The 25,129-nt window shown below is 40.9% G+C and overlaps 1 protein-coding gene across 4 annotated transcripts; it reads left to right on the top strand.

Moving 5' to 3' along the window:
* Positions 1-19,229: 19,229 nt before the first annotated feature.
* On the top strand, positions 19,230-24,768 carry uba3 (ubiquitin-like modifier activating enzyme 3). Of its 4 annotated transcripts, XM_084346852.1 has the most exons (18): positions 19,252-19,334; positions 19,457-19,495; positions 20,170-20,290; positions 20,393-20,473; positions 20,575-20,657; positions 20,759-20,839; positions 21,040-21,083; positions 21,905-21,969; positions 22,134-22,289; positions 22,403-22,505; positions 22,625-22,738; positions 23,058-23,111; positions 23,286-23,322; positions 23,416-23,497; positions 23,588-23,688; positions 23,836-23,899; positions 24,051-24,105; positions 24,203-24,768. In XM_084346852.1, the coding sequence occupies exons 1-18, from the start codon at positions 19,315-19,317 to the stop codon at positions 24,289-24,291; spliced, it is 1,389 nt and encodes a 462-aa protein (XP_084202978.1). In that variant the 5' UTR covers positions 19,252-19,314; the 3' UTR covers positions 24,292-24,768. The 4 variants fall into 4 exon arrangements, with proteins under 4 accessions (XP_084202979.1, XP_084202978.1, XP_084202977.1 ...); XM_084346853.1 differs by lacking the exon at positions 19,457-19,495 and having other exon boundaries at positions 19,230-19,334; XM_084346851.1 differs by lacking the exon at positions 19,252-19,334 and having other exon boundaries at positions 19,358-19,495.
* Positions 24,769-25,129: the final 361 nt, after the last annotated feature.

Raw genomic sequence — 25,129 nt, 5'->3', positions numbered from 1 at the left:
TGGTTGTTGCTTTTGCTTCTTCCGCCAGACCTATGTGACCTTTTACACAAAGATAACAGGGCGGTCTCTTATCCCCAGGACCCCCCCGCCCAAAAAACAGCCAGGCCTGGCAGCTCAGACAGAGCACTTCCTCCCTTCGAGCTGTCTGATAGAACAATATCAACAGCCAGCATTACGACCTCCCCTTTGTGTCTCCACCAGGCTTTTGTTTTGGAATAATTAAGTCCTTTATAATCAAGACGTTGTCCCTGACAGACAGGAAATGAGAGATGTGCATTCGAATAAGAAGAGGTTTTTGGTGGTCTTTGAAACAACGTGACCCCGTCTAACTCACTGGTCATGTATATTTAGCTCTCAGATGAGACACATTGCAAAACACACGAGACAGTCGAATCATAAGTCTGAGCCTCTTTTGAAATTGAAATCAGAAAAATTCAATTTGTGTTTATGAAAAATCGTTCAGTCAAGTTTTTAAAATGACACAAAGTTTTCAAGGCTTCCACTTCGGATCATTGTGTTGTTTTGTGCACTGTTATATTTAAATGTTTATTTACACAGTGCATGTCTGTACCCGGTAGCGATTGTGGATAATGTAGATACGTTTCTTGAGTTTTCAAACTCTGAAGATAAAACCGTTCAATTACATTTCTTAGAGGATAAGGAGAGGATTAGACTGGCATTATTGTATATTTATGTTACCATCAACAAATCAGACGAAAAGACCAAAACCAACAGTGTGTTAGTCTTTTAACATGGGTCTCCACTGTTCACATTCATTTTCTAAAATTTCTAAATACATTTTTATAACAGCTGGGCACTGTAGTTTTTTGCAAATGTTATACAGCAGCAGTACATAAGGGATTTGTTGGGGACTATTTTCAGCTGTGGATGTATACACATTTTCAGCATCATGACAGTATGAGTTGATCTGACTCTTAATAAACTACAGTGTCCATATTGATGGCAGAGGAAATGTCGCCCAGTGCAACAGAGTGGCTCACTGCTGTGTTTTTAACAGGTTTTGGACCACAACAGAGTTCTGAAAAAAAAAGGTGATACATGTCATTAATCATTAACAGTATGAAGTCATTGTTGTTGGGTTTTTTTTTTTGAGGGATTTTCTGAAAAACAAGAAAAATATACAACATCACCAGACATACATACTCTTTGTTAATTTAAAGGTCAGGTCCACGCATCTTTAACTTCACTCCTGTCAAGTGATTTTGGTCTCCATATCCAATGCATGTCTGTTATGTATGCACTGTATGTCGTGCCAACTGATGATGCTCAGGTTTGCTTCAGGTCATTGTGAATTTTCCTTTGGCAGGTCAATTTTTCCCCGGACATTGATGTCTGTTCTGTAAACACAAGGTGACCCTATCGAAGGCTGTTGGTGCAGGAATTACAGGCTTATTTGAATTTAATTGACTGCAAACATCTATGTCTTCTCTCTCTTTCATTCTTAGTAACATCCTCATTCACGTTATGGTTTTCCTTTCTTTTATTTCTCTTTATCTCTCTTTAGCACACACCCAGAGTGAAACACACTCAAGAGACATGAGCGGTCCAGCTGTCCTGTCTCTGGTCAGATATTTTGCTGAGGTGGTTTAAGCCTGGCTCTGGTGTATTCTCACGCGCAGTGAGCCTCGGGGGATGACGGTTGTGGCGGTGGGGGGCAGATGCTTCATGTACAAACTGGGGGGCTTTTCTACCAACATCAGCAGAAACAGCACGGTCAATTTTCATTTATGGAAGCAGCAAAACCACTAAAGTGTGGAATACGCTGCAGTATGTATATTCGATCATACGATGTAGCAGGACAACAATGCATAGGTCACAACATTGCTACAGCCTGAAGTTGTGATAATGAAAAAGACGTTGACCTGTGAAGACCTTCAGCGTGCGTGCTCGTCTGTCTCTCAAGAGGCAGAGGACACTTATAATTACATTATCTATAAGCAATATCTGCCCCGGGTGATGGGTGTCCATCTCAACACCCCGTCAGCTGATGCCAATAGACAGCTATCACTCCGACAGAGATGAAGCGTTTCCATGGCAACCTAGAGGTCAAAAGGGTCAGCTTTGATACAATGAACCACAATCGATCGTTACTGTCGTCGCCACACATCGGCAGGGCAATATTGCCTGAGTTGTCATTATTTGGCGCAGTGAAAATCCCTCTCGCTGCGTCTCCTGGGACTCACTTTCTCTACTCACCCCTCATTGACCCAGTGGCCATTGTCTGTAATACCCGCACTTGTTATCGCGAGCCGGGTCCTGGCTCTGCTGTGTCGCGTTGGTTTATGAATCCAGCACTGTGGCGCCAGTGCAATAACCAAGATTTAAATGTCAGGTGATGGAGCCACTTGGAGCTTAAGTAGGTAATAAAGACATATTGCTGTAGAGAAAGTGTCTTTTTAAGTGTTAAGTGCGTAAAGGTTGAAATATTTGTTTATATTTCATGTGTGCAAGGGTAGACGACTTTTGTGTGTTTTTTTCATTTTCCTCTAATGAGGTTAAGCTGCACCTGGAGGTCATAGCTGGACCACCAGACAAAATAATTTGGAGCATTCATTTTTGTTATGTTTTATTCAATTGGGTTTGGTTCCTCTGTAGTGAAGCCAAATTCAACCTGTAGTACTGAGTCATAGCAAAACATATCTGACTGTTATTGAGAAATAAATGTTGCAATAGAAGCAACAATTCAGACTAAGCTAATGAAATGTGGCTGATTAGATTAACTAGATGTATTCAAATGGCATCGCTGTCAGTGAACTCAGCCGACTGTCATGAAACACAACCGTCATTATGGTCGTTATAGTCTCGCCGGCTCTCTCTGCATCCCACGCTAAACCGATTTAACCTTGGAACAAGTCGTGTAGGATGTCAACGTTATGAGGCCAGAATGGTTTCAATGCTTTTATTGTCTCATTTCAAAATGTAGCTGTGAAAGCCTCACTTTCAAAAATAATTCTATTTTGCGACTGTGTTGCAGACTATATGAAGATGAAAGAGATAAAAATAACATTCAGAGAGCACGAGCACCAGCGCTCTTGCCAGTGTAGCAGCAATAGGTCCCCACTGTGACAAAATCTGTACCTTCAAGCAGTATGCACATTTTATGAGCTCCATTACAAAGTTTGTGCTAACACCGACATAAACAGGCAATAAAACAGGAGATATCATCCTTGGGGCAAACCTAGCTATTGGATTCCTGTTCTCCTCAGGATGGACACATGCTTATTGTGCTAAACAAATCCCCGCTCTCTTCTGCAACATCACCTTTCAGCAGTTTCCCTTTCAGCCTTTGGGATGTGTGAATGTATGTGTGCACACATGGAGCTGGTCTAAATAAATCCACAGCCGCACTTTTCATTACTCTCATAAGGTGAGGTCAAGGGGTAAGGTCTGCTTGGGTCTCACAGCTATAGGTGCACAACTAGTGTCAGTGAAATGAGATGTAATATGAGGCGGAGAGGTTTTTATCAAACGGTGCGTCCTCGCGGCAGACAGTGAGCCGGGCAGGCGGTGACAGGCAGGGAAATGAAGCTTTAGGTGGCCGTTGAGATGGAACAGGAGATGTCTCAGTCAGATAGATAGCAGCGAGCTAACAGCGGAGACACTGAGCTCCCTGCAGAGACTGTCAGCCGAGCACAATGTAAATGATAAGACGGACACATTTGCACTCGTCTACAACTTTACACTAAAGGCGTGCCCATAAACAAACATTTTCATCAGCAACATGCATGTTTTGTATCAAATTTGATGAGATTAAAGCACATTTATTTATTTCAAATTTTGTTTTATGCTTCTGTGACCAGTGTCCTCACCTGCAGAGGACAAGGCTGTCACAATCTCATCTCCGGTGTGCATCCATTACTGTGTGGAATGATAATGGGACAGAGCCACTACAAGGGCAGAGCCAAACACTAACATGATTATGGTAATGACTGCCAACAGCTACTCCTCTAAGCGCCGGGGAGATGTGCACCGAAAAGGCAATTCCTAACAATTAATCAAAACACATAAATAGACATAATGTCATTGACTTTCACTTCTGGCAGACAAGCGATTGGTGAATGTTGTTGATACCTCCAAAGCTATTCAATCACTGTGATGCACGGGGTTGGGGGTGGGGGGATTTGGCAGGCTATAATACATCATGCCAACATTCAGTTTACACTTTGTCAGCAAATGTAATTAGCCAGAATCACAGTTTTATATGTGAGAGACCTGTGGCAGAGATTTCTAGCATCCATCTCTGTAATTGGGCTATGGAAATTGTGAAGAGGCTGTATTTCATATTAAACAGGCCCAAAGGGTTCCTATTTTGATGACAACCCGCACGGAGCAAAACTACGATCTTTCCTCTGGCTTGATATGAAAAATATATTGAAAATAGTAATAATGCTTTTAATTATGTAAGGTGGTGATAAGTCTGAGCATGAATTGTAATTAAACAAGACAAAGACTTGACAGTCATGCTAGTAGCTGTGTGAGGATTCACTTAAAGGGGCTCTATGTGACAACTCTATGTAGCAATTTACATGCATGAGTCACTTTTTTATTGGCCATATGTGAGGGGTTTGTAAGGTGATGTGAAAAACGAGACCTTCCCCATCTCTGTGGTTTTTTTAAAGTCGTTTTTAGCTTCCAGCACAAGTTCCACAGAGCCCCTTTAAGCAAAGCGCAAGCATACATTGACAATGCTAACATGCATATGCTAAGCGCGCATAATGTTCACCATGTTCATCATCTTTGTGTAGATTGTTAGCATTCTAACATTTGCTACTTAGCACTAGCACATAGGCCTAGTACATCTGAAGTTGATTTGAATTGAAATATTTTTTTTACAAGTTTTGGTCTTTTGGTCTGTTTATTTCGGGGGACCTTGCAACTGGCATTAAAATGGCAAAGTCCCAGATAAAAAGAGAAAAGGCAATAGCTGCTAGCTTGTTCATGTTCTTACGGAGCAGGTAAGGGTTAGGGTAACTTACTGTTTTCAGCACGTAGGTTGCTAGATGGAGGTTGTTGTTGTGTCCCATAGAGACAGGGATTTAACGCTAACATGTAGATAACGGAAGGGAGGAGAATGCCGACTGAAATAGTCAGGCAATGGCAGGCTCATATCCACAGTCTACACTCTGTGAGTAAGACTAAAGGATTACCAATATATTCCAAGAGAAAGAGAGCAACATCGATATCTCTCCTCAGTCCCCTTTCTTCTTTTAGTGCTCTCCACTTTGGCAAGGCAATACCAATACAAACTCTGGTTCTTCCTCGCTGAGGGTCGCTTTCCTTTAAAGACCGTTTGCCTTCTTCTGAACAACTAGTTGCTTTCTCTTTCTATGGAGTTGCACCTTTTTTAAAGTTTCATCATCCGTTGTAATCGGTCTTTTCTTTCGTTTGTTCGGCCATGACCGTTCAACGCTAGCAGAGACCAGGACAAACAATTTGTTATGTCGCGTGCTAACCATCTCTTCTCTCTGGTCGATCAACCACTGCTCACTGCTGGATGAACGCGTCACTAAATGTGCGCTGCTTGTGATTTTTTCTGGGAAAGTCGCCACCGTGATCAGTGTGCATCTTTGCTATCCAAGGGCTTTCATCAGTGGGCCATAGGCTCAATCATCATTGTGTTACCTCATTTGGTGATAGTGACTTAACAGATATTTATTTTCATGAAAATCTTCGAGATTATTACCCTAAGGACTGAGCAGATGGCATCCATAGAGTCATTGTGCTACTCAAGATAAGTAATTGACATTCTGTTTTTATCTAGAAAGATGAAGAGGAAGAAAATTCCCTCATCTATACATTTGATCACATTAATATCATATGAACACATGCACTGATCACAGGATGAGCTGTATTTTAATCAGATAACATTAGATGGATTGGAATTACATGTGCAACACAGCAAGTCTATGCTAATTTCCGTGGCTAATCAGAGTCAGTGTGAGTTTTTAAAGCGCATTATAACAATGCTCTATCTGCTTGACATCCTACTGATTGGATCTTCCAATCTTCTGCTGAGGGGAGCAGCAGTCACCCACACCGTGTAAATCCTGTGAGCCACCAGCATTTCACAGGAACATCCCACCTCAGCACATTCGCTTCGTGATCTCATGTATGTGTGATCAGTCGAGCATGTGCTTTAATGCAAGTTGAGTCCTACTTTGTCCACAGACAGATGGTTACCCCCCTCTTCCAACACCACCTTTCATTGCCTCCTTTTTCAAAAATGCATGCGTTTGATTCACGTTGGCGACTTTCTCTTTTGCTCCTCCTGTCTTCTTTTAATTGCTACACTTTCTTCCGTCTCTCACCTTCTCCTCTCTACACACAAAGGCTTTTGCTGAGGATAAGAGAAGGTGCTGCTTCTTTGTGGGGTTGGAGTAGAAATGTAGTATATGGCTGTCGGCTTTGAATCAAGAGACAAAGCCAATCTTGTGCTGATCAACCTGAGGCTGGCCCAACAGGCAGCTCTGGCCTCCCACCTGAGAGGACTTTGTTGTTTCATCTAAACTACCCTGCAATCTCCGGGGGCTATCTCTGTTTATGTTCCCGGTTTCAGGCAATATGAAAATTTCAAAACCACAATAAACAATGATCTTTTCCTTTTTACCCCATTTATGTTTTTATTGCTTTCCCTGTAACACATGGGGGGATTTTTCAACCTCAGTATCACCATGGGAAGAATATAACCAAGACAAATATATGGCTCTTATCTAACAGTAGCTTAAGGGTCCCCGTATTTCAGCAAGGGCCTGCACTCAAAAGATATACACCTTGCATTATCACGTTACGAAAAATATGCCACTCGAGCACCTGCTCTTATTTGATTTCTCACCATCCATATCAAGGCATGTACAGTATTGTTCTTCTCATATGGCAGCAGAGGATGCATCAGTTCAACACTCACTGAATTCATGGCAGTGATATGGAGCTGATAATAGCTGCAGGCAAGGCATCAAATATTGGAGATATTTTAAGGCAGACAAAAAACACAAGATGAGCAACTGTGAAGTGTGTGATCACATACCAAGTGTACAAAACAGAAGCACCCCTCTGAGTTGGATCCACGTGTTGTATTTAGTCTGTCTGCGAACATCACAAAGTGGTGAATGGTTTGTGTTTATTAGCAGTGAGAGGATGGCTCAGCCATGATGGAGCTGTATTGATCCTCCATCAACATCTCACATGCTAAATCCTCATCTTGGCACAGTGATTGAACACTTCACAGATATTTGCCTGTGGGTTGTGTGTGATAAAGAGCAAATTGTCAGCAGTGGGATTGGCTTTAAAATAAAAAGGCCACTTTCTTCAAAAATGCCACATGCATGAGCAAAAACTGTCAACGTGCTTGAATAATGCAAATTTAGAATTACAATATGTATTTATTAAGTTCAGCTGCAGCAGCGTGGGTACTGAAGCACAGATGTGGACCAGTTAATATGAAGAAGCAGTGCATCAGTTTGTTGACAAGGCAATTAGCTGAAATTTGCAGATGGGTTGTTTTAGACCAGAAGCTTTCCATTTTTGACAGCTGTTGCCTTTACTGTAGTCATATGTTTAAAGGACACATATAATGCTCATTTTCAGATGCATAATTTTATTTAGGATTATCACTAGAATAGGTGTACATGCTTTAGTGCTCAAAAAACACATCAGTTTTCTCATACTGCCCAGTGCAGCAGCACTGTATTCCCCATCTGTCTGAACGCTCTGTTTTAGCTTCTGTCTCTTTAAGGCCCCTCCTCCCGAATACCCAGTCTCTGCTGATTGGTCAGCTCACAAATGCCTGATCCAGCACTGCTAATGACAACACAGCAGCTGTGCTAAATCAATTCTCAGGTGCCAAACTAGCTGATAGGCATTAATTATCCAAATATGTGCTCTGTGACGTAGTGTGATGTCACAAAGTCACAGAAATAAAGGTGGGACTACTGACAAGGCTTTTCCGGAGCAGTGTTTTCTGTGGGAGAGAGGAGCTTCTGTTGATTCAGACTTTTACCTTTTTAACTTTTAAGATCTTTTTCATGCACAAGAACATATATAAAACACACAAAGAAGAATAATAGGTCTCCTTTAAAAAGAAAGTACAGTTCCCAAAGTTAAGACCAAGAGTGAATTTCCATCTTCTCAGGTAAATTCATTTGTTCAAAATATAGCTTGATGCTAATGACAACCATTTGTCCCCTGCTGTGCCAATAGATTACTTCACTCTGAAATCAGCCAGGTTGATCGACTGTAGGAGGACAATGTGTAAAAACGCAAATTTACTAAGTGTTATGTGTTTGCAGGGACATTAAAGCAGTTGTGTGTGTAAGAAGTGCCAATTCTATTTAACATATCTGTGCGCACACACACTTTGTTGTGGAAATGGGGTGGGTAGACACCTGGCAGGAGACCTTTACAGTCTTTGAGTGTCAGTCAGTGGGCTGAGCTGCATTTCGTGGGGTGGTGATGTTACGAAGCACATGAACTGCACATACAGACACAAAGAAGAAAGCCATTTACATCCTTTCAAATATAATTATTAGGAGTTATCTACTATTTATGTATTCTTGTCATATCTTAGTGGCAGATTTATCGAATTATGCCTTTAACTTTTGAGAAGATCTTGTTTACTATTTCCCCTTTAAGAGACAAACATCTGTTGGTGACAAACTGACTTTACACTTCAATAAAACAAAGTTTTCCAGCCCCAGTGGCGTAAGATTTCAAGGACTTCATTTATAATCAAACATTCTGGTGACTTTGTGGCAACATTATGATCACTGGCAGAATCATTATCTACTTCTACGGAGAGTTATAAACTTAATGACTCAGCATAATCTCATTTTCTACTTCATTATTAATCTGTTCCTCGGCAGCTGTTATCAGGAGGGAAAATCTGTTCAAAATGAACAGTTTTATCATGTTCGTTGCAGTAGCCGTGCAAGCTGTTCATACTGCCTCACTAGTACTAATACTAATACTTAACCGACAGTGATATGATGACTATGTGAAAATTATATAACTATTCCGAAACCGGACACAAAAAATCCATACCTGCATTTTTCAAGCTTGGTACACTATTATAGGAGAAAGACACATTTTAGACATCACATATGATTCAAATGAGCATTAATGCTGTGAACAGGCTGCTCCTTCTCATATCCACAGAACCCACTCACAGATAAAGCCAACATGCCTTTTGAGTGTTGCAATGTAGCAGGGCTTTAACCAAATCTTTAACAATTTGCAATAAAATGTATGAAACCATCTCCAGAAATTATGACTCTGAATATCTGTGCTCAAATGACACACGACCCACACACAGCAGAGGCTAAAACGACAGCTGTAGGCAAGCTGTTTTTGGAAAAGCAGTAAATCCCCACTAGATGAGGTGTAATGAGGGAGTGCTGGGCTGTGATCCCGTCTGCCCCGGGCTTAATATGGTAATACCTGGCCCCCACAACACCCCGGCCATCAGCACAGAACACAACCAGGATTTACTCTCTTTATTACCTCGGTGGAGCATTTAATTTCCCGGGCATTCGGGTGGGTTAGCGGTACAAGCAGGTGGGTGTCAGGACTGGCAATCACTCAGGGTGATGCTGGGAGACAGTGACATACGACGGAGTCATCACTTCAGGCAGGGGGGAGAGAGAGAGGTGGAAAAACAAAGGGAGAGTGAGAGAGAGCGTAAGCCTTTGTGGATAAAGAGGATGTGTGGATATGAATTTGTTGGTTTCTATGTGTATAATACATACAGTGTACTGAGTCATGTGACGGCCATTACTTCGCTGAGTGGCCCACAGGAGCAGATAAACACCACTTGGCCAGCACCTTAATAAATAAGTAAGCACCCAAATTGTTTTTAATCAAGATCTCATTTTAGTTGCGCTCTAATGAATTCATTATGGTGGTTTGGGGAGAACACTGAGCCCAGCGCTGGCTCACAAGCTGCTTGCATCCGCTTAAGGGAACGCACTGTAGCGTCACCAAACACAGCTTAATCTGTGATCATCACAAATTGCACTTTTGTAATAAATTTTCCTGATGGTTCAATGATAATATATATTTTTCTTTTCAAAAATTTCAATTACTTTCTATGGTATTTAGCATTTTTCTACTACTTATGATATCATTGCACCATCAGTCAGAGCATGAAAAATAAGCAGCCAGATTTCCAGATAGGATTTATACAGACTTAGCCATATTATCTCCAACAGTAGTAGCCAGCAGTATTGGCAATAAGTTATTAACAACTAGCAAACAGTTGACCGATATCAGCCTTCATTTGGAGTTGTGTCCACCTGTCTTAGACTCACTGTCCTTTCAACTCTGTTTTAGTTTGTCACTAACTTTTTCTTTGCGCCATTTAATGCTGGCCAGGGTGCATCAAGAGTGGAGTATGCGTTATGCATGTTGCTTCATCAGATTTGCTCGATGTTTAATTGCGAACACGTGTTTCTTTAAATAATCAGATGATGATTAGTGGAGAATCCAACAAGGTCACATTCCCCACTACAAATAAGTTAAATAAGTCAACAACAAAAGGTCAATAGCCACTGAAATTCCACTTTACATACAATTCCATTTAACATGTGATAATGAGATACAAAAAATATATGTCAGACTACAAAGTCTGCCTAATCCATCTACAATACTACAGAGGACGACCAGATACCGAATACATACAGTTCCATAGGACACCATGAAAAATATCAGGGTACAAAGTACATAAATATCCTCATAATAGATACAATTTAATTCAATGTTCTTCAACCCTGGTTCTCAGGCACCCCTGCCCTCCATGTTTTAGATGTCTCCCTGCACACCTCATCCAAAGGGAAACATCTCAAACATGCTTGACAGGAGTCCCGGAGGACCAGGATTGAAGAACCCTGACCGTGATAAGCAGAGAAAAGTAGCAAAATATACTTGGAGCAAGAGGTTACGATACAAAAGTGATAATACATTCCAATACATTGCTAAACTTTACCTACATATGTCACCTGTAGGCACAAAGAGACAATATGAGTAAGGCATACAGGTATACATACTTGATACATTACAAAAATGGACTTAAGTCTAATGTCTCATTAAGCCCATTTGGCTACAAGGAGTTGACAGCGTATATCCAATATGCTTCTTGCCACCACTGGGGTTAGGAGTGAATCTCCCTATGAATTTAGGGAAGCAGCATAATTTTCTTTCCTTGTGCCTCGCAATCCTCCGCTGATCAGCTCCTGATCATTTAAAGAAACACCTGTTGGCAATTAAAGCGAATTTGATGTAGCAACACGCGGAACACGTAGTTTGCTCCTTGTTGTTTTCAATGTAATTGTTACTTAAATAGTGTCAATCATATCCTTGTGTGCGCTGGAATATTGATATTTTTGGTCCACTGGGGTTTACCATGTAGCAGCACACATGAGAGAAGCACTGCTGTGCATGGGGTATCTTCAGTTTTTTGCATAGAGAGTGGATTTGATGAGAGCGTCAACAGTGAACCAAAACAGTAAAGCTGTGGCCGTAAATCCAAAACAATGAGCAAAAAGACGCTAAAACAGTGTTCTTCAATCCTCTTCCTAGGGGACTCCTGTCAAGCATGTTTGAGATGTTTCCCTGCCCCAACACGCCTCAAACGGGTGATACTCAGAGTATCACCTTTCACATCAATGTCATTTGATCCTTTTTTTAATATACGAATATTGATTACAGCTCTCAACACTAATGGATGTTTGTGAATAGTTTTCTGACATTATTTGCCTAACTTGGGGGTTTCTTTAAAAGCTGTATGATTGTCAGACTACTCATATTTTTGGCCCTATCATACATCTCTATGCTCCCACGTCGTAACAGGAATTAACAGGAATGATTACTAAAACAGCAAAAATAAGATCCAAGTTATAATAAACTAGGAATCATCTTTTAAACTGCACTACTCTTGTCGTGGTATTCATTTGTGAGAGGAATTAAAATTAAAACAGCCTTGAGCGTCCCCGACACTCAGAAATGTTAACAAGCAAACGGTCACATCATATTGTCATTACGGTTGTTTAATGTGGTGCAAGTGTATTCATGAATTAAATGACGACTCGTAATGCAGACTGCATGCAGCTCTACAGCCAGCATAAAGATTAAAAGTCAACAATAAAACACAGATGAATAGTCTTATGATTCATTAATGTACGTGATATGTCAACATGAGTGATATTGTGCAGATTGTTCTTACAGCCAACTGTCTGTGCAGTTACAATTATGGTTGGACTATGTATAAGTCAAAGTGAAATATGAATAAAAATGTTGCTCTTTTCATTATGTCATATAGTTGATCTTAAATACCACATGTGCATATAAAAATGACTTATGGTTTGAGTGGTTTGGACATTTAAATCTTGCCAGAGAGAATTGCAATAACACAAGGCTGTAACAGATTTCGAAACATATTGCTGCAATGAAGTCGCTGTGACAGAGGAGCCTGTTTTCTTTTAGTTGTCACTTTTTACAATACAAATCTCACAGGCAATTTAACTCTGAGGGCTGCCGAGCTGTCAGGTGCACTGCTGTTTATTACTTGAGTGGGGATAGTGAAAGACATCAGGATGCTTTATCTCCTGTGACTGTTTCATATGCATATTACTTGTAAACATCTGAGTCCGCTGACACAGGAGATAAACTGTAAGTTTCTAGTGGTATCTGTAGTCCTATCACAGGTTCGGAGACAGAGCCATCCTGGCCTGTAGCCTCTCTCCTCAGTCATGTTCTCGGTGGAGAGGAAGGATATACCCCACTTCCTAAAGCTCCACCCTGCCCCATGCTCTGCAGAGGAAAGAGGAGAACATAAAATGCAGGGCGAAGGAACTCCCTGGGGGTTAAACCTGAGGGTGGGAACGACATAGACAGCTTCTCTATCGTAAATCAAGGCAGTTTATATGGTATGGTATGATGTGGGGCTTGTCTTAACGTGAGCTTGAGTTTGATTTTGTTGCTTCGACTTAACTGCGACAAATTAAAAAATCAGAGGAAAATTCTGAAGCAATGTTCAATGTGTGCACAGTGTTGACCAAATGAGATCAGCAGTGAGTCATTGCTCTACTTTGTCACGCCAAAATTTACTGGATCAATGGGAGGTTTGAAATTTTGATGGGAAAGGAAAATCACAGGCTATCATGTGCAGGGACAGGAATGATAATTGGACAGCTGGGTTATGGTTTAGGTCATTTTTGCACGAAGCTGACATGACAGTGGCACTTGAGGTGGCTGTAGGGGTATTCAGGCTGACAAAGTGCTGCTGGCCAAGCAGGCCTGCCACAGAAATGGCTGGGCCCCAAGAAAAGGTCCAGTGAATGGGCCCCTTCCTAAAATCTGCTTGTCTCATATCAAAGAATGTATGTGCTCTCTTCTCCTACATAAACCGATGCAGAGCGTCTTCCCTTTCATCAACATGATGCTCTTTCTCACAGGTGGTGGTGGTTGCCTCACTGACCTCTTGGCCAGGAACTTTAGCCTCCTATTTTAACGTTTGCCTAATGACACACCTAATTACATTATAATTAGAGGCTAAAGCTCTTGCCAGCTCCATCTTTTTCTTCTCCTTTGTTTTCTGACATCCGGCTTTATTTGCAGACACTGGCATAACAAGGGAATTCACTGCATTAACATTAGCACCCAAGATTGCCTAGTAGTTCGTTAGTTAGCAATTTTGACCAGGCATGTGCGATAATATTGGCATGTCATCTGTATCGGTGGATAAAGACTTTAAAATGACATATCAGCATAGGCCTTAAATGAACATCTCTGATGACATGACAGCCTGATAATATGATGCTTTGTTATGCAAACTGTCGACAAGGTAGTTTTTTTTATTTCAAAACATTGTATGACTGCATCTGCCAGTGGGCCATCATGATAGGAGAAGGTATAATGACTCAAAAACAGACTCAAACTGACTGCATTTTCTGGACAGAAGGTTTTCATTTTGAAGCAGGCTGCATTTTATTAAAGCAACAATAAATTTAAGAAATTATATAGTGAGTCATTTGGTTTCAAAACAAAATTTGGTTGTGCGGTTGAACTTGATTCTTGCGAGCCTCCATTGGCCCCCTAGTGGCTGGGCCTCAGAAAGCTTTCCCCTTCTCACCCTGTTGGGGACGCAAGTGCACTTCTGCATTGTACTTGCATTGTGCTTTAATCAACTGATGTGACTGGATAAAAACTCACTACACCAACTTTAGGAAAAAGGGAATGTACCTTCTCTGTCAGGTTTGGCATCCTGCTTAGGTGGAAAATCTGAACCTACTCTTATCTGTTGTTTGCCATTTCACTACTAGGTGTTTTTCACTCCTGTGAGGAAATTCTTGGGTGCTTGCTGACGGACTGGATGTTGTCTCCATAATGCACAATGTCTCTTTTTAGCAAGAAGGGGACAATAGTGATGGAGGAACAGTAGGAATGGCAGAGCAGGAAGCGTGCTGAGGAGGACAGGAAATAGGAAGCGCAAGCAGGAATAAACGCTGTTGAAATAGCCAGAGGGAAATTTCCGTTGCGCTGTCTTAAGGCTCTCCTGCAAGTAACTCCCCTGCTGTCCTTGAAAGACACAGAGAGCGAGCCTCTCCCAAAGATGATAGGTCTGAAAGGAGGAGCATATACCAAAGCTGATATTCCCACTGATACGTATCAGCATAATGGAGACATGCGTCCGTGCACTTGTTTTTCCTGTGACATTTGACACATCTGAGCAATATATGTAATCAACAGGCCCACTTGTTGTGATGTTCAGACTGTACAAGCTGCTACAAGAACAAATCCAGTGGTGTGTCTTTCAGAACTTAAAGGTATAGATTGACATTTTATTTTTTCTTGCCTATAGTTAGAAGGATGGCAATGTCATGTCAATGTCATGTACTAAGACTGGAAAAAAGGGGGAAACAGGTAGCTTGGGTCTGTTCAGAGGTAAAAAATATCTGCCTACCAACACCTAAAAGCTCACTAATTCACATATTGTCTCTTGTTTGATAGCTGTTTCCCCCTGTTGCCAGCCTTTTATGCTAAGCTAATTACCTGCTGGCTGTTGCTTCATAGGCTTTTTACCATGGAGACACGAGAGTGGTAACAATTTTCTCATCCAACTTCCCGCAAGAAAGCAAATGAGCCTTCTTCCCCCAAAAGAATGAATTATAGCTTCAATCTTGACAACAGATGATGGAAATTAAAATCAGATGTGTATTTTTATGAGTCTTTGTTGGCACTGTGTTTTGGCATCTTACTGTAGTTTATTGTTTTTCTCTTACTCAGCTTTTTGCCCTGCGTGCATCCATGTGTATCTCTCCGTCTCCTGACAGCAAGTCCCGCCTGAGAACCTAACAAACGTTTGCTGGAAGATATTAGTTTTGTCACTGTAATTGTTTGCAAGGTTTGCGTTCTAAGTTGTAATCTGTAACTAATATGAGTTCACATATAAACAGAAAATGTGGCAAGTGTACGTTTTTGTTACTTCATACAGAACTATAGTGACAGTGAGAACTATCTGTTTAAAGCTATATTGCCTTTAAAGGTCCAGTTTGTAGGATTTAGCTAGAGGGGACTATGGGCAGAAATGTAATATAATATTAAGAATTATGCTTTCATTTGTGTATAATTACACAAAAATAAGAATCATTATTTTTTTGTTACCTTGTAAGCCTTTATATCCACAGAGGGAGTGGGTCCTCATTCAATGGAGTCTGCCATGTTGTGCTGCCATGTTTCTACAGTAGCCCAGCACAGACAAGCTAAACACTGGCTCAAGAGAGGGCCTTTCACATTAGTAGTTTCTCCTACAAGGTTGGAAGGGGATAGTGAGACGAGGGGTAATCAGTTGGTCACAATCTTAAACCTCACCAAATCCTCCACACCAGACCTTTAAAGTTTAATCAAACTATAGTCAGAAAGTAATGAAAATGTATTCATGTGAAATATAACTGCAGGGTGAGGATCAACCTTGAAGCTATAAGACACACTTATCAATGCAGTGTCTGCATTTAATAACCTGACTACTTTGGGTCACATATCACTCAGTGTACTGGGACCAGTTGCTTCAAAGTCAACACGTGATCAAAACTCTCTGGTCCAATTCTTCAGCTTTAACTTCATTGTAGAAATAACTCTTAGGAACCAATCAGTGGGGAAAAAAAAACTATGTGTAGCAAGATCATGAAGTCCTCCACCCCTGTAGGCAGGAAGTGCTGCGCACAAATCGTCTGTGGGGCTCTGCCCATCAGAAACAGGAAGAACAAAGTGCAAACCAGCAATGACGGCACACCCGATCATGCTTGGAAGATGGATTGTGTTGTTGAGCACCTTGGTGATATTGCAACGACCCCATGAAAGATCTGGTCCAGCCCAAAAAAAAAAAAGCCTGGTTTTCCGCAAATTTCAGTGGTTGTTTTTGACTTGAAATAAACACACTTTAGATTGACACGCTGGCCCTCATCTGCTACTTTTTCCTCTTCTTCAGTCAAACTAAAGAGACCAAAACCAAAACCCAGGGCCATGAACCTTTAAACAAAGCATGGGCTCATTTTTACTGCAAATAAGATCTATTCATAGAGCTTCTTGGCAATAGTGAAGTGAATACACTCCGGGCAATTTCAGCTAAAGGTAAACACATCCATCACATGTTATATAATTTAAAAAATACCTCACGTGCAATGCGTTTCCTGCTTTAATACACAAAAAGTGAACAGAGGGGTGTGTTTTTTTTCCTTGGAATCTACTCAGACAGACTTGGGAAGCATTTAGTTGAGCACCATCACAATATAATGTAATAATATATGAAGATAACCCAGGAGTGTGAGCACAAACACACACACACTCACACATATTGGGATCATATAGCAAGACAACGCTGTTTTGTTGAGTGTATATAGAGAGTCTAATTACATTGTGAGCAATGGCGATAAATCACTGGAGTCTTAATCAAAGCACTACAACAGAGAGAGTCATCAATCACTTACTACAGCACAGCACAGCACAACACAACATCAGCCTGTAGCTTCTGCTTGTCTCCTGGCTGGCAGCCCCGCTCCGTGCCTAACATGGGACATATTGCTGTGACACATTATCATTAGCACAATCAACACCACTTTGGACGTCCTGACGGAAAGCCATCAGATGGCAAATGGATATGAAGATGTATGGGGCCGTAAAGCTGACAATCCCTGATTGTCATGTCAATGCACGTAAAGGAAATCTGAGAAGGAAAAAAAAACTTTCCTCCTCTGCTTTCTGGAGAGCTGGATGAGGAGAGACATGAAACATCAGCAGCACCTCTTGAGGTTTTTCTTCCGAGCAAAGTGTCACGTTACTGACGGGCTGCTATGATCAAGTACTTCAAGTAACATTCTATTCAACTCTTCAATCTCTGCGTGGATGTGTTAACTGTAGTTGGCTGTGATGGATGGCAGAGAGCTGGGTCACCTCAAAGGCACAGCGGTGACATTCAGAACGTCCCTGCTTAAGGTGGGGGAATGACAGATGGCATTTCAATGGAATCCATAAAAATGTGTCACCACTGGAAGATGTTTTGACTTGTGGTCCTCGGCTGCCCTACTTTAGATCCAGTGCGCCTTCAACATCACTCAATGCTTTAAAGACCTTCACAATAACGCTGGAGGTAAAACCAATGGAGGAGACATGCTTCAACCTGAAGGGCACAATTAACTCAAGTGCCCATGAGCAATACTCCCACAGCAATGGTCCTCATTCATAATATGACCAATTTTTAAGTGTCTTCTGGGCTTCCATCTTTCATTGTTTTCGTGGAAATTCCATCACATTTCCCTGCTGTTTAACGCAAAGAGCATCGCCGAGGTTAAATGAAAGAGGACAGAACAAATAGAAAAAGAGAGAGAGGAGGGCTGAGATGGCAGGCAGTCAGCTATGAAGGACATGGCCGCAGCAGTTATTTTTAGTTATCAGTTTTCGGAGGCTGTCATTCGGAACATCTCATTAAAAATCAGAAAAAAAATAAAAATCTTGATGCTCCATCAAACCATTCAAATCACTGAAAGTCAGAGGAAAAAAAACCCTCTACGTCCTGCTGTGCATGCTCCCTCTCCCTCTCACACACACAAGCATACACACAAAACAGTATCCTATATCAGCTTTGAGTGCCAGGCTTTCAGTGTATACATTAGGCGGATCTTCGGTGACCTCTGCAAAAGGTATCTACACCACATTTCCTTCAGGGGCTTGCGGACAGATGGATTAATTATGTTTCTGTGCCCACAGGCATGTCTCTTAACATGCAAAGAAGTCCATCCAAGGTTTATTAATCATTCTATAATGAGAGATTAAACACCAGGATTCATTAGTACAATGTGGACACAGTAAATCAGATACGTGAGGGAAATGTCCTCACTATTAAAGTCGTTAAGCTTAATAACAGGATCTCAGTTTAATGTCTTATTCATGCTAAGTGCCTCATGCAGCAATTCACAATAAAAGCAAGTCAAATCAATAAATCTGTAACATATTTTCATGCTGTTTCAGCACAGTTGTTTTGTTGTGATTTTTGTTGCAAGGACGTAATAATAGCATGAGAGGAAATGCTGCAAATAAATTTAGATATTGAATTATAGATCCAGCTACAGATCAGGCCAATCAGCACAATTTGACCAATTTCAACTCTGGAAACAGGTTTATTTAACTCAAATGGGCAATTTCTCTCTTCCTGTCTCTCTTTGACTGTTAACTGTTTTTTATAGATCATTGCAAAAGTTATAGGGCTGTACCACACAGAGCAAAGCAATTACCGAGTAATTACTAGTGGAGTCAATTATTTAACTCTCTTTGCCATTGTTAAAGCTATTGCTCCAGTTCCCTACATTTTTTGAGAGAGCCCAAACTCATGTTGCATGAAAAAGCGCCAACACTTGGACAACTGTGCTAAATACACCCTTTGATCATTAACAGTTGTGACAGAAACACAGTTTGACATTATCTGCAGTGAGTTTTCACAGTGGTGGATGCACTGTAGGACATTTGAGCCTTACAAATGTGTAAATGCTGCCACCTGTTGGATGTGTGGTGCGTAGTGACCAAGCTGCCTTCAAAACTATCGGAAATACGACGAGTCAACTAAAACTACATCGCTAATGCTACGTTCTTTTAATCTTCTTCAGACCCTCGCTGCACGGCACAATAGCACTGTTGTTCTCGAATTAAACAGTTTGTAGATCTTTTTTCATAAGGGGCATTTTGATATTATCGCCGGAGAGTTTTTGTATTTACTACCGCAGACTTGGGCATTTGAAGGCAAATAAGTGGCCAAACATGGCGGACGCGGATGAGCCGTAAGTAGCTGCCGAAGAAAACAAGCAAGAAACAGTCATTAACTGCTCGAAAGATGCTTTCAAATCTCATTAACCTACGGAAGCACAGCATGAATGAACCTTCTTTTATTCTCTCTTTTTAGGGAGAAGAAAAGAAGGAGAGTAGTGGAGCTGACTGAGAAGTTAGTGATGAATTGGTAGAACTGGCGGAAGGTTTGAGGTTACAGGAGGAAGGTTAACGTTAGCTAGCTGAAGGAGCTAACCTAATATTGATAATCAACGAATTACACTGACAGCTAGGCTACAGACAGAAATAATGACTCGTTGGTCGTCAGTAGCTTACACGTCTGTACAGTAAAAGTGATGTAGTATCATTCACCTCTGTAAAGTTAGAGGTCTTTACTGTACCTTCTCACTGATGACATGCTAGCTGATCACTTAGCCTAGCTGCCGGTGGCTGTTAAGGCAAGGGAGTGAGACGAGAGGGTCAGAAACGCCCACCTGTCAGAAATATGCAGTTTTACTCTATTTTGATGGAGTGGCTGAACAACAAGACGTTACACATGTTAGAGCAGCCGCAGACACAGGGCAGACATCAGAACACAAGTGAATCTGAATACACTAATCCTAGTTAGTTTCTTAGACCTCTGAGATTGTTGCATGAGCTGCTGTGAATTGTAAATAGCACCTTCACTATGTGACAGTTAATCGCAGTTGGAGTTGAGGTCTGAATTGTTTTGTTTTTTAGTTTTGTTGCATGGTCTTTTCTTGTATAATATCAAACCATCCAGTTATGTTTGCCAGCTATATTGTCAGATATGCTGCTGATTATAAATGTGTATGTTGTTGCTTTCAGGATGGTGGTTGATGGAGGACATGGACATAATTGTGAGTGGGAGGGTCGATGGAACCACGTCAAAAAGTTCCTGGAAAGATCGGGACCCTTCACGCATCCTGACTTTGAACCCAGCACAGAGGTAACACTTACCAGCAGTGAAATGATGCAAGCTTTTTTGTTGCATCTGTCGTCTGCCATCTTGTATTGCTGTAATGTATAATATCTTTATCACTTCTCACAGTCATTGCAGTTTATGTTAGATACCTGCAAAATCCTGGTCATTGGTGCTGGTGGCCTGGGATGTGAGCTTCTGAAAGACCTGGTATGATTATTAACTACTATTAAGAATATTTGTAAGGTCTATTTTGTGCTTCAGTGAATGGCCAACACTTTGTTTGTTTTTGTTGTTTGTTTGTGGCTCAGGCTTTATCTGGCTTTCGCAACATACATGTTGTTGACATGGACACCATTGACATTTCAAACCTGAATCGACAGTTCCTCTTTAGGTCAGTAGAACATTGTGATGAATTTGGACCTGTTTTATCGGTTAATGTTATGTTTGAAGCAAGGAGATGTGTTCTTCTGATGTGTGTGTAATGTTGAACAGGGGAAAAGATGTAGGTCGGCCCAAGGCAGACGTTGCAGCTGATTTCATCAACAGCCGCATACCTGGATGCTGTGTAGTCCCGTATCCTTTGGATTGAACTACTATTGCAAGATTTCAGATGCTTGATATAAATGCAGTTGTTTAAAGCACCCACACCACAATTTGCATGATTTAAACACGAAGAATATTATTTTAGGAATATAGACAGACACCATACAGTTTGTGAATGTACACAGTCAACATTCTGTCCAAACATAACTTTTCCTAAATGCCTTGTGCAGACATTTTAAGAAAATTCAAGACTTAGATGAAACATTCTACAGACGTAAGTATCATAAGGACTATTCTTTCAACTTTCTTGATGTCTGGTTTTTAAGGGGTATAACATTTCAGTCAGTCAGTAAAATTCAGTCAGATTATGTTGTGGCAGACATAAAACCTGTTGCATCTAGTTAGGGTGAGATGAAGAGCAATTAAAGATACTGAAGAAAAAAAAGAGACTGCCCATGAGACTGAAGAGAAACTGTTTTCTTTACAGCTCATACGTGATAATTTGAACATCACTCTTGTCACAAACAAGTGCATTGAAAATGTCAGAACACAGGCTATCTGTACTTTACTTCTCCTCCTTGCTCTGTGTGAGCAAGGCCACTCTCTTCCTCCCCGCCATGGTCGCAGTCCTTACCTGGCAACATTTGTCATGCACTTGATATACAAATTGGGTACTTTTACATAAACACACAGAGGAGTTGTCTAATTCTCATATACACACAGAGACACAGAGAGAAGCCTGATGTATCTCAAGGCTTTGATCTTTATATAATATCACTAGTCGGTCACTCTCAGATGTACTTCATTATGCATAGACTTCATAATGTTTTGGCAACCCATAACAGGTACACTCACAATACTTGAACTACTTGTGACCAGAAGACACAAATTAAAATGCTGTTAACAGCAGTTAACAAGAGCCAAAAATTCTTTACGGCGCTCCATTCCCACTCTGTACCCTTTTCCATTTTTCTGCTCTATAAGGCATATCAGCAGGTTTTCGCGTCATGGCATTTTATAACACCTCCACTGCTTGAACTGTGTCATTATCAGACATTAGATTTAAATTCATTCATCTTTTCTGTTTTCATGTAGAGTTCCATATAATTGTGTGTGGACTAGACTCTGTAGTTGCCAGGAGGTGGATGAATGGTATGCTGGTAAGTTATTCTTCTTCACTGCGATCTTTGTCACAGTCCTTTTATCTCACTACTATGGCCAACTGTTTTTGCTCAATTTTATGTGTATTGCATAAAAAAAAGGTGAAGCTGCGAGATTGTTGTACTAAAAGGAACATGTTTCCCTTTTCTGTCTTTCTGTGCAGCTGTCTTTGCTGGTGTATGAGGATGGTGTGTTGGACCCAGGTTCCATCATTCCTCTGATTGATGGTGGGACCGAAGGCTTTAAAGGCAACGCCAGAGTCATTCTCCCTGGTATGACCGCCTGCATCGACTGTACCCTTGAGCTTTATCCTCCTCAGGTGAGATTGCATTTTTAAATTTTATAAAATAATTCCTGCAACCATTACTTTGTGGTTTTACAGTAAGAGTATCTGGTCAGTTTGTTGTTGCTAAAATACAACTGTCTCTGTAGGTCAACTTCCCCATGTGCACAATCGCCTCCATGCCTCGTTTGCCGGAACATTGCATTGAGTATGTCCGGATGCTGCTGTGGCCCAAGGAGAAACCCTTTGGAGGTATGAAATCACACTGCAGTTACTATTGTTTCTGTAGAATGGTCTTTGTGTGACTTGAGGCCTGCAGACTGACTTAAACCCTGCAGATGTAAACTTAAGCCCTTGTGTGTGTGGATTAGATGGTGTTGTCCTGGATGGAGATGACCCAGAGCACATCCAGTGGGTGTACCAGAGATCTCTGGAGAGGGCAGCAGAGTTCAACATAACAGGAGTCACATACAGACTAACCCAGGGTGAGCACACACAGCACATCTATCTGTCAACGCCAGAACGCAGCTACTTTTCTCGCAGCTCTGCTGGGAGATGAGCCAAAGTACATAAAACGCAGCAAGCTGTTACTGTCCGGATCATGATGATAGAAGCTTGTTACTAAGCCAGAGTCTGTGAAACACTTTCTCTTTGTGTAAGACAGATGGTAAAACAGCACTGCAAGCATATCTTATTGATGTTCCTTCTGATCCGCAGACTTTTATAGCTTTTATGTCTTTGATTGTCTAATTTTAGAAGTAAGCATTAAACATTTACTTTTTGGATCCTCTGTAAACGTTGCAGGTGTCGTTAAGAGGATAATTCCAGCCGTAGCGTCTACGAATGCTGTCATAGCTGGTGAGTGGCTAAGACTAAATAAGTGTACCATCAGATCCATGTTTTTTATGAGAGATTGCATGCCCTGCAATATAAGTGTTAATCATTTCCAAACAGTACTCAGTATATTGACTTTATGTAAACAGTAATGTGTTCCTGGACATCAACAGTTTTTTTTCTGATTTATTGACCCAGCTGCTTGCGCAACCGAGGTCTTCAAAATAGCATCAAGGTGAGTCAGTGTGCTTGGCAGCCATATGCTCAAAGTGAAGCTCTATCTAAACAACACAGGCCTTTCTCATGACATTATCTTTTGCATCTGCAGTGCCTTCATACCTCTTAATAACTACATGGTCTTTAATGACGTTGAAGGCCTGTACACCTACACTTTTGAAGCAGAACGGAAGGTTTGTCCCTGAATTTCATCCATCAGTTTGTTTGCTACAGTGATAAAATTGCCTTTTTGTTAAATTTGTTTTTATTCACTTGTGATGCAGGAAAACTGTTCAGCCTGCAGCCAAGTACCTCTGGACTTGCACTTTTCTCCATCTTCCAAACTCCAGGAGCTGTTGGACTACCTGACTGAGAGTGCCTCTCTGTAGGTTTACTATGATATATGGTTAATTACTACACTCTGCCATCCTACTCAAGTTCTGCTCATGGTTATATATTATTTACTAAATGTTTGATTTTTAGTAGTGCATTACGCATCAACTTTAACAACCAACTATAATGTATTTTTCAGACAAATGAAATCACCGGCTATAACAGCAACAGTGGAAGGAAAGAACAAAACATTATATTTACAGGTGATCAACCTCTGGTTTCCCACGTTTTTTGTGTTTGCAGTTCAGTCTCTTAGTAATGCAAGTCTGAGGCGTGTCCCTATAAAACTGGGACATTGTGTAATTGTGCAAGTTTTGGTTTGAACTGAGGTTTACTTGGTATTTTGTTTTACAGTCTGTTGCATCAATTGAGCAGAGGACGCGGCCAAATCTGTCAAAAACGCTGAAGGGTGAGACGCTTTATCATCTGAATATGTCTCCTAGAAATGGCAATGTCTACACAGTTAATATACTGACTCACTTATGTTATTAATGCGTTTTTTCCAGAGCTGGGGCTGGCTGACGGGCAAGAGCTGGCTGTAGCTGATGTCACCACACCCCAGACCATGTTGTTCAGACTCTGCTTTACCTCATAGGATGAACTCAAGCACTCCCACAACCAGTCGATGTCATTCTTGTTTCTTGGCCAACCCTGACTTGATGCAGATACAGAATATTTAAAATGGCCTACAAACTAGAACAGTTTACAGTGTATTTAGTCACAGTGTAAATTTCATTGTTTTAATGTACTTTCTGACGAAAGTTAATGTTTTGCACTGAAAAGCCAAATCATAGTTCAAAACCTGTCATGTTTTGGTGATACATTGTCTGCTAACATGAAAGATTTCTGCATTAATGTGTTATCTGCACTACAACCTTATGTGTGCTCTGTGCAAAAAAAGACAAGCATTTGTTACTTTGGAAAAGATTATTCTGTACTTGTTGCGGTTTTGAATATTTTGAATATTTATTTATTCCGACACAGTTTTTTAGTTGCATTAACCACTGAAGTGGTAATCAGCAGACACTGATAATGATGAGTGAACTGGAATAAAACATTTTTTTCTTACAAAGTTTCTGTTTTCTCAATGTACCTTCATGCAATATGTTCAAGCAAAATAATATTTACTCACAAGTCTAGAACCTGGGATTGAGAGGCCTTGTTGAGTAAGACTCACTTTGCTTTAGAGGCTGTCTGTATACAGACAACAGGGCAGTTAGGGTTAGGGTAACTTTAAAACACATTAAGGTGTGTTTACAGGTCTTGGGGAGTTCTACTGCATATGTGAAGAAAGTAATATAAAGCTTTTTGTGGCACCAGAGGAAGCTGGATGTAATTTGAAAGTCTACTGATGGTCCGAGTTGCATTGTGGGTAAGGCTGATACCAGTTTTGAAAAGCAGTCCACTGGTCTAACATCGCACTCCTATAGGAC

This window comes from Pagrus pagrus (assembly GCF_965226575.1).
Source record: "Pagrus pagrus genome assembly, chromosome: 3".
Classification (NCBI taxonomy): domain Eukaryota; kingdom Metazoa; phylum Chordata; class Actinopteri; order Spariformes; family Sparidae; genus Pagrus; species Pagrus pagrus.
This window is presented reverse-complemented; position numbering and strand designations above follow the sequence as displayed.